At 36.4% G+C, this 10,148-nt stretch overlaps 1 protein-coding gene across 1 annotated transcript; it reads left to right on the top strand.

The window, feature by feature from the left end:
* The first annotated feature begins 2,427 nt into the window (after window positions 1–2,427).
* On the top strand, window positions 2,428–9,856 carry LOC125226409 (27 kDa hemolymph protein-like). The gene is made up of 7 exons (XM_048130389.1): window positions 2,428–2,555; window positions 5,733–5,842; window positions 6,499–6,611; window positions 7,781–7,944; window positions 8,605–8,726; window positions 9,287–9,418; window positions 9,755–9,856. The coding sequence occupies exons 1-7, from the start codon at window positions 2,519–2,521 to the stop codon at window positions 9,758–9,760; spliced, it is 684 nt and encodes a 227-aa protein (XP_047986346.1). The 5' UTR covers window positions 2,428–2,518; the 3' UTR covers window positions 9,761–9,856.
* The last annotated feature ends 292 nt before the right edge of the window (window positions 9,857–10,148 follow it).

The following is a 10,148-nucleotide window of genomic DNA, read 5'->3' as shown; positions in this document are numbered from 1 at the left end:
ATCCTCTTTATTACTAGATTCACCTACTTTTATCAATTTTAAAGCAGTTAATTTGACTTTATTCAAGGTCAAATTACTTAACCCACTAGTGGATAAAATGCGTTTTTACCCGCTGGTATTAAAGGACAAAACACGTGTTTCCGAGCTAGTGAGGGGAAAAAACTTTTTTTTATGGGGCTGTACCTATAATACCTATATTACCTATAACCAATAATGTATATCGCTGTCGTATTCAAATCAGCCCCTCTAGCACAGCTTACCTTGTCGCGCGCGAGTCCATACTTGAAGTCGCGCTTCATGTATGGACTCGCGCGCGACAAGGCAAGTTGTGCTAAAGGGTCAGAACACAATACCGAATACACCGTTAAATGGATTCCAACTTAAAAAAAAACAACACAAATGATGAGTAAACATCATGCCATCATCAACTAATTGATTGACAACTACCTACCTAATTACTATATTTTTACAAACCCATTTATAGAAAATCCGATATCGGATCGGATAATGCGAAAACGCACTTAGGCAGCCGTTAATATCTAGTTCTGAATGTACATTTAAGGCCATTCCTCGCGCCAATGACCTTCGATTTCAATCCATTGATATTATGATAATTTCTAAAGCCTATCACATTCACAACATTGTCTCTAAGTAAGCAAAATATTGTCGTCTAATTACTTCACAGCTCAGTCTGTGATATTTGGTATCAAAGTTGAACAATTTTAGGCCAAAAAAGTGTTTTTTAGGTCATATCTTTTATTTTAATTAGTTTACAATTGAAATCTCTCTTTCATTTTTAACCATGCTGATTTTATGTACCTATGTACCCTTCACTAAAATAAAATTTCGAAAAAAGTGTTTTAGGCCATGTTTAAAAAAATCATAAAAAATAAGTATTCAATTTTTTTTTCAAAATATGGCCCTTACGAATAGAGATAAAAGATTGAAGAACCGATGGCCGTTTGTCTTATGGTTTTATCTGATGTACTTATAGTGCAAATTTAGGAGTTTCAACTCAAAACTTGTCAAAAAAATATGAAAACCGTGTGGAGCCCCTCAACTATGTCACACTAATATCGCCAATATTGTACGTACCTAGCTTGTAAACACATAGCTGAGTAATTCTTGACTAATGGTAATGAATGAAGTATCTATTATGATGTATTTATTTTGCAACTATGTGGATTGACAACTATTCTCGCATTTTATCGTTCATAAAATGAAATACATACTTAAATGTAGGCTTTATTTTATTTCTTGCACATTTTTTAACAATAAAAAAAAATATGGTAGGCTTTAAACCGGTCTGGCGCAGTCGGTAGTGACCCTGCCTGCTGCGCCGCGGTCCCGGGTTCGAATCCCGATAAGAGCATTTATTTGTGTGATGAGCACAGATATTTGTCCCTGAGTCATGGATGTTTTCTATATATATGTATAAGTATTTATATATTATATATATCGTTGTCTGAGTATATGTAGTACAACACAAGCCTTCTTGAGCTTACCGTGGGACTCAGTCAATCTGTGTAAGAATGTCCTATAATATTATTTATTTATTATTATTATTTATTTATATACTCAACTACTTCATTACTTTTTTTATCTTAACTTCTCATCATGATCTCATCTTTGTTTTTCACGGACCCTTTCTTTCTTTTCCTGGACTTTGATCATGTAACGTACTATCAGCTGCAAAAGTGCAAAGCGAATTTATCAATGAATTCATTCATAATTTCTCCATGCAATTTTGCAGTTCACTGTACCTACATTATTATACAGAAATTGAAAAGGAGCCAGTTTAACATCTTGGACATGGACGGAATCGCGGGTAAAAACTAGCATGTATATAAATTGCTAGTTTATATTATACCTACGTGCTAGTTTTTGCTAGTATTTACTTTATACTTTGTTGACTATACAATATACAGGTTGTATTTTGATTGTAGGTCAGTGGCAGCTACCAGATACACGAAAACGGTCTGAGAAGACCCTCGATTTAAAATTAATAAAGATTTTACTAATAAAGACGAAACAAATTGCGACAAAAAGATAATATTTGACAAACTTTGTTTATAGAAACCGGTTTAAATGATTCCTGCCTAGAATTAAAGCTTTTTTATTTATGACCAAAGTTTCCAGTAAAATTGCAAAACAAACTTATCACATAAAATTTGAATGAAAACTTTTATTTTCCAATTATTATTTTAAGTAGCATCAGGAAATCCAGTAGCTGCCTTCACTGACCCACTAAGTATCAAAATACACCCTGTATAACTAAACACAGGAAATAACAAATACGGACAAACATTTCTGCATACTCAAACATCATTAAGTCGAACACGGTTATTATCAATTATCCTTTTAAGATTCAAATTGTTTATTTATACAAGATCTCACAACGCCTTATCGCGTTAGAATAGTCACCCTCGTGAATCAACGCGCGTATATAAAGTGACCTTAGAGATGATGAGCTTCAGTTGACACTATTCTTGTTCGACATACACGTGACAATCCAGCAATGTTGAGATACGTTTTCGTTGTTGTTCTGGCCGTAGGTAAGTTTACATGGGATAATTATCTAATAAATTATGTCGGTTCATATTTTGCGTGTGCGTAAAAAAAACTGAGCCGCTAGAGTTAAGTGCACGCGAAAATTTTACCTTTTAAATTCGAATGTTTTGAAATGGACTCCTTTATTTTGTCTTGTGTTTATTTGAATTTATACACTTATAACTCTAACTGTTATAATTATTGCGATTATATATGTAACGTCAAACCTTAACATAGCCATATTTGTCACAGGTAGGTACCTTAACATAACGGCTTTGTTTTTTTATTTAACTTTCGAATCAAGCACCTTTTTAAACTGTGAGTTTTATTTACTTTATTTTTGTAAATTATAAATTTTATAATAAGTGTGGCAAAATAAATATTTTTTTCCCCTCACTAGCTCGGAAACACGTGTTTTGTCCTTTAATACCAGCGGGTAAAAACGCATTTTATCCACTAGTGGGTAAAGTAATTTGACCTTGAATATAGTCAAATTAACTACTTTAAAATTGATAAAAGTAGGTGAATCTAGTAAGAAAGATGATTTACCACCTATGGAACTACTGGAAACAGTGATAAACGCATTTTTTTCGTTGTAGTTTCCTCGCTATAGTGAGGGTAAAAGTTTTGTGTTACACTCGGGTGCAAATGTATTTTACTTCTCGTGTGTTAAAATACAACTTTGCCCCCTTGTATAACAAATAACTATTGTCTAATATTTAGATTTAAGTACCTAGTCACTTTACTATGCATATACTAAAATAGACTGATAGCTAAAGACACAAAGACGTCGGTTCAAATGAGTAGGTACATCATCACATGGCTCCGTTACTTTTTCCTTAGCATCTCATATTCATATTATACCTACATACATCTATATCAGTATTTAAAAAAAATGTTTATAAAATTCAGTTTAAGATTTACTTTATATACTTAATACAGTTTCAAGTGAGGGTTATGATTTTGACCGGTATGTATGTGGGTATGTATGTATGTATGTATGTATGTATGTATCAGTGGCGGAGCGTCGATACAACTCGATTCCCAACGGGTTCCCTAAAATTTTCTAGTATCTGTAGAAGTCCATACAAAACAGATTCCAAAAACCCCTCCGGCTTTACCAACGAAAATTTTCACGCCCCGCCACTGGTATGTATGTATGTTCATCTGTTCCCTCATAACTTCTAAAGTACTCATTAGAATTTGACAAACGATATGTCATTCGAATCGTCGTAATTAATTATGTAACAAACAAATTACCTGTGTTAAAGGGCTCCGCTCTTAATTAAATAGTAATGTGAACAAAAACAATATTATTTAAATTAAAATTAAATTTTCTAAGTAGACATTTTATAAATAAACTTTAACGTGCATAATGTAGTTGCATCCATCTAAAGCCGCTCAAGGCGGCCCCTCTTCCTGTCGCCAACCCATTTACCAATTTACCTCGTCAAGCCGCTTGGCGACCGCCATAACTGTTTTTGGTCCCATTTCTATCAGGCCTTATAAACCAACAGGCATATTATAAAGGCTACGTACTTGTTTTGGTAATAATTAGATATACATGTAGTAACATTATAACACATCAAATTCTAGCATTTTGTACACATATTAATGTTATTTTATCATGGTCGACCCGTGAGTAACTTTAAATATGTATAATGACATTGCTAACGATGAACTTGCGACCACAATCGTAAATAATTGTAAACACCCGATGAGTACATTATTTTCCTTTTAACTTCTTAATTGGTAGGCATACTCGAGTCGTACTTAAGTATGATGGTTTCGAAAATGTGACTTTTCGAACTAGTGTTTCATCTCTTCCGTCTCGTCTCCAAGATTGGTTACAATCTTTAGGCAGAAAATACTCCTCGCTTCTAGACCTTTTCTCATCATGTGATCGCTTTCGTAAATTAATGATACCGCTCTGGTATACTCTTCAGTCATTATACCCGCTGCAATCAACCTCTTCGCGACACGGCATTTTGAATTGACGCTGCAACTGATTCATCTACAGATGACAGCCAATGATGATGATGACTTGTCCTATGCAGTCTCATATCAGCTGGTCAAATTAGTGTACCAAATGCGCACAAAATCATTACTTTTTTACAAAAAGATAGTTACAAATAGACAATTACACAGGTATCACGCAACAAGACAGACTATTTAACAAGGACTAAATATGTCAGGTAGAGGAAGGACTGGGTAGGGCTGCGCCGCCGTCGCTTAGGCCGTGTACCAAATACTTGCATCGAAAATAAAAACATGTCACACATGTCAGGTTGACGACATCCGGTTGCCACGTTCCACTAAATAGGGGTTGCGAGGTCAGGAGATATCGCTTAGGTTAGCGGGGATTGTTGTGACAGTAAACAATGTGATAACTTGATAAGGGCGTAGTTAGTAACAAAATATGTGCATTAACAAGCCAAATTAGAGTTTATGATAAGAGTGGCGTGATAGTGATTTGAAATGGAGATTTAAATATATAATATAAAGTTTCTGTTACTTATTATGAAACCATACGATGAGTACATAATATATTTACTCGTATGTCATTTTTGAAATAATTCGTAGAGTGACATGGTCAACGGTAGAGTTTGCAGATTAATAAAAATACTTTGACTGTTTAAACGCCTTAATTATTAAAATTACAAAATGTAGGTTTCATTATTTAAATAAATTGTAGACAATTTACCGGCACCGATTGATTGCACTATAATTTTATGCAGAAATTTTGGGAATTTCTATTGAATCCTCGAAGTGTATTTTACATTTTCGAATGTTATGATTGTTTATTTCTAAATCCGATCGAGAAACTCAATCCACCGAGCAGCCGAACAAAATTGCGTAGATACGAAAATCATAATTATTTGCCTAAGTTTACTTAAGTTAACTTCGGTCGCTCGGTCAATTAATGACTGAGATTATATTATATTTTGAATAAATTGTTCACTATCCTTTTAAAATGCCGTAGTAAACGGACATTGTATACTACACGAACGTAGTGAACACCGTGTTCAATGAAAGAAAAGGCTTACCAAAGCTGAGTCCCACACCCACACAGGGATAATTTCCTCTCGTGGCAAATGCCAATGCAGACATACCTCGCCTAAGACAGCGCGCGCCTTTCCTTATGACGAACCTCTAAGCGAAACTGTATTCAATAATTACAGGAGTGCTCGGGGAGTACCAAGTCACGGAAGAACATAAGCAGCAGGTCAAAAATGCCATCGAGGAGGTCTGCAAGAAGGCTAATGCTGAAGACAAGGCGACAGAAGTCCAGGTAAATATCTGACTCATCACAGCTTCTTGTAAAACGTTGCTAATACGAGATAATGTGGCTCGCTATCAATAAATATTCGCTATCAAATAGATGTCATATCCTGTAGAACCCAAAAATAACAAACTCTATTGGAACATCGGTCAAATCGCTCTGACCAACTGAGTCCTGCCGGAGGTATGAATTTAAAAAAAATTTTTTTTTTTTTTTTGAAAAAAAAAATATCTGACTCATCACAGCTTCTTGTACCATGTTTATACAATAAAATATTTTTGATTTTGATTGATTTTGTAAAACGTTGCTAATACGAGATAATGTGGCTCGCTATCAATAAATATTCGCTATCAAATAGATGTCATATCCTGTAGAACCCAAAAATAACAAACTCTATTGGAACATCGGTCAAATCGCTCTGACCAACTGAGTCCTGCCGGAGGTATGAATTTTTCCGTCGATTTATGAAGCTTTTGAAGAACTATTGTACAGACAAAAAGTAATAAATATATGTAGGTACCTACACCCATATGACGTAAACATATTTTTTTGAAGAATTAAGATAGTTCCACATTGGTTTCCCATTGTTGAACAAAAGCTTCCCCTCCATGAATATCCAATAGAAATTTATTAAAGTTTTAAAAATACATTTAATGTTGTTTCAGAATGCCATTAATGCGTTCTCCGATTGTCTGAAGGGTCTCTTCAACGTTGACCAAATCAAAGCCGAGATCGAGGAAGCCAAGCCAAATGGTGCCCTAGACGAGGTCTTCAAGAAGTAAGACCTTCCCCTTTTTAATCTTTAGCATGAGGAAAATGTGCTCTCTGCCTTGGTCGAAGCACGTTTACACCGGTAGTTTGCTGCGAGAGGAAATTGCCTCGCGGGGCGACGACTGCGCGAAAGCGAAATAGTAAAGCCCAAATAAGCCCGTAACGTAACGCCGAAACGAATTATTAATTATTTATTCAAATATTTACAAGCTTACAGTTTACACCAAAGCGCTTACAAACAAGTTACTCCTAACGGATATAATAACATTGAGGATATACTTACAAACCAAAAAACATACAATTAAGGTAACATACAATTATCACAAAAAATTATTATCATTAATAAATCCAATACAACAGTCATTAAATAAATTAAATCATCATTTGTATGTCTTTCCCATCACGGAACAATGGTATTCCGGACCTTTGGGAGGCGTGCGCGGGACCGAAGCCAACGCGTAGAGGCCCTTTCGACACTTAAATGAAATGTAAGGGGTACAAATCATCATTATTATTATACATTAATTACTCATTATATTCAGAATTCAAATATTAGGTGTTACTACTAGTATGTTTGGTCAAATAATGGATATTAAGGAACAGCAAGAGCTTTCTGCCAAAACCAAAATATAGATATAAGTATGTACCTACTTAAATAGATGCCCACGAGCGTTAAAATACACTATAGTCGTTAGGCATTCTTAAGAATTGTCGTCGGGATAAGCATTAGTTGCCTGTGAAATCAAAGTACCGAAAACCGAGCGTAAAAACTTGTATAAGTATTTTACATGGGTAGTTTTTTGCCAATTACTTGGGCCTTTTTTTTTTCAAAGTTGTCCACCCCACTTTTTTTGTAACATAGGTATTTTTTACGCGATTCATACTCAGAATCGCGAGGTCTTTCGATCCTAGTAGAAGAGAGAAAAAAATGTCCCAAGATTTCCATACATTTTTCAGACCTTCCATTCCGTTACCGCCATACAAACTGTATGAAAACATGGTAACGGAATGGGAAAAAACCTTGGGACACTTTTTTTCCTATTAGGATTGAAAGAGCTCGCGATTATGAGTCGAACCCACATAAAAAATCCAAATAAAAAAAACTGAGGTGGACAACTTTAAAAAATGTTGCCCACTTATTTCAATAAAAACATAACTAAATTGTCTTTTCTATAGGTACTGCGCGAAATCATCTCAGCTGAAGACGTGCATCAACACCGCCATCACCGGCGTGACTCCGTGCGTGCCGACCGAGTACCGCGTGCATCTGCCAGCAGCGACCAACACCACCGACCAGCTCATCGACTTCGTGTGCTACAAGGACGGCGACCGGATCGCGTGTGAGCATAGTTACTAAATAATATATAGTCTTATGGTTAGAAATGTCAACTGGCGTGACACCGTGCCTGCCGACCGAGCACCGCGTGCATCTGCCAGCAGCGACCAACACCACCGACCAGCTCATCGACTTTGCTACAAGAACGGCGACCGGATCGCTTGTGAGTATAGTTTACTGAGCTCATCAAAAGAACCGAATTCATATAATACACATAAAGTAAACAATGTAATTAAAAGCATTACCAATTGGAACGACTACGGTGATAGTCGTTATTCGCTCCATAGCGAACGATCTGATCAGCTCCTCTATCACTCTTGGATATTACCATTTAGTTCGCTATGGCGTGTGAACAACTGATATATTGGTTTATTATCACTTAAATTTGCAATGTTTGGTTTTTTTCGATGTTAAGCAAGAGAAATTTAATAATTACCTGCAACACAACCCAAATATAATTATTCTAGAAGCACCTTTATCGTGTTCGCTCCGCCACGTAAATATAAGCCATCTCAATAATTTTATAGTAGGTATGTAGGTACTCTGTTCTGTTTGTATGCCCAAGTAGGTACCTAATCTATTTTTTTTAACTTTTAATGAAAACCGCATAAATGTTAATTTATAAAATAAGGGCCTGACGCTATTGTAATCTTGAATTTTGCAGTGTTCATCGCTGAGAAGGGCCCCGAGTGTTTCACAGAAAAATTGAATGACATGAAGGCTTGTGCTGAGACCCTCAAGGATAGCGTCGGCTCCGTCGAAGCAGCCAAGGCACTTTCAACTGAAGTAAGTACCTTTGGTTAGGTACGGTACCTAGTACCTGTAGGCCCGTGGACCCACACAGAGCAAGCATCTTTGCGAGGCAAATCCTTATTCGCGCGGCAAATGGTTATCGTAGACATGCCTCGGCCGAGACTAATAAATAGTTATGATTACCGGTTTAGGGTGCCTTTCCACCAACCATGTTCATTGTTCTACATAGCATAGCGCTGGTGGGATCGGGTTCGACAAAGGTATTTGGTGGACACATCTACGTATCGCAACTCTGGTGGAAAAGCACCCGTTCCGTAGAGCCACTCCTTTTGAGCGTTGGAGTCTATAATCAGCACTATGGAATACGTCAACGCGTACCTATTTTAGTTGCTTCGAGCAGATACCTAAAGTTGATTAGACAGACGCTAATGTGGGGTAGTCTTTACTGTGCTAAATTCGCAGGAGAGGACGCACCTCGCGTGAGAGCACTAGGTAATGCAACCGAAATAATTTCATAGGAACCACATAGGCCTCGCTGGATTTTTACCAATAGAAATAACTACCTAGTTATGTATTAACTGTTTTGTGTGCAGGAAAAATGCAAAAAGCTGGATGCGCTGTCAGCGTGCGTGGTAACTAAACTGGAGGCCTGCGAAAACCCTACGCCCGCGAACATGGTAGAGTCGCTGTACAAATTCATCAAGAAGGCGTCGCCTTGCAACACGGTTAGTACTTACCTATACTATATTTTCTTTCATTGCTTGTAGAAAGTGTTAAATGTATGTCATGGGGTCCGTAAATTATAAATTTCGATCTTTTCTGAAGCCCATTCTTATGTTATGAGACCCCTCCACGTCCATGATTTATTGTGTGTTTAGTATAACTTTGTCGATTGCTATAAAGCCGCTTTGTCAGTTTATTCATATAAAGATACAAGGTAATCTCGTCTCTATGGTAAGCGAAAATGTGGGATGTTTTACTAAACAGTGTAACAACTATACGACTAGCGTGACAATAGTCAATGCATTAAATTATTTATTTTCTGTATTTTTTTTTTACAGAAATAAGGAGAAGAAGCCAACGAGACAGGCTGTGATATTCAAGAATGCAAAAATGTGCCATGAGATAAATAATCAAAATTTAATAAGAACTTCTAATTTTTATATTTTGTTTTCTTTGATGACAACATATAGTTCACCCAGATACCGGCTCACGAAAAAAATGATGATAAATACGTCGATTTTTTTTAAATATAGATTAGTTTTTGAGAGAATAAAGTCAGATCAAGTTTGCAACCATTTCATTCCCTCATCGCCTGTGTAAACGGCATAATTTCAGTTAGATATTCGTCCCGGCACTTTTTTTTTATGGGATAGGAGGCAAACGAGCAGACAGGTCGCCTGATGGTAAGAGATCACTGCCGCCCATGGACACCAGAAACACCAGAGGTGTTGG

Source organism: Leguminivora glycinivorella, chromosome 5 (genome assembly GCF_023078275.1).
Source record: "Leguminivora glycinivorella isolate SPB_JAAS2020 chromosome 5, LegGlyc_1.1, whole genome shotgun sequence".
NCBI lineage: Eukaryota > Metazoa > Arthropoda > Insecta > Lepidoptera > Tortricidae > Leguminivora > Leguminivora glycinivorella.
Note: the sequence above shows the minus strand (reverse complement) of the source record. Positions and strands in the feature narration are given on the sequence as shown.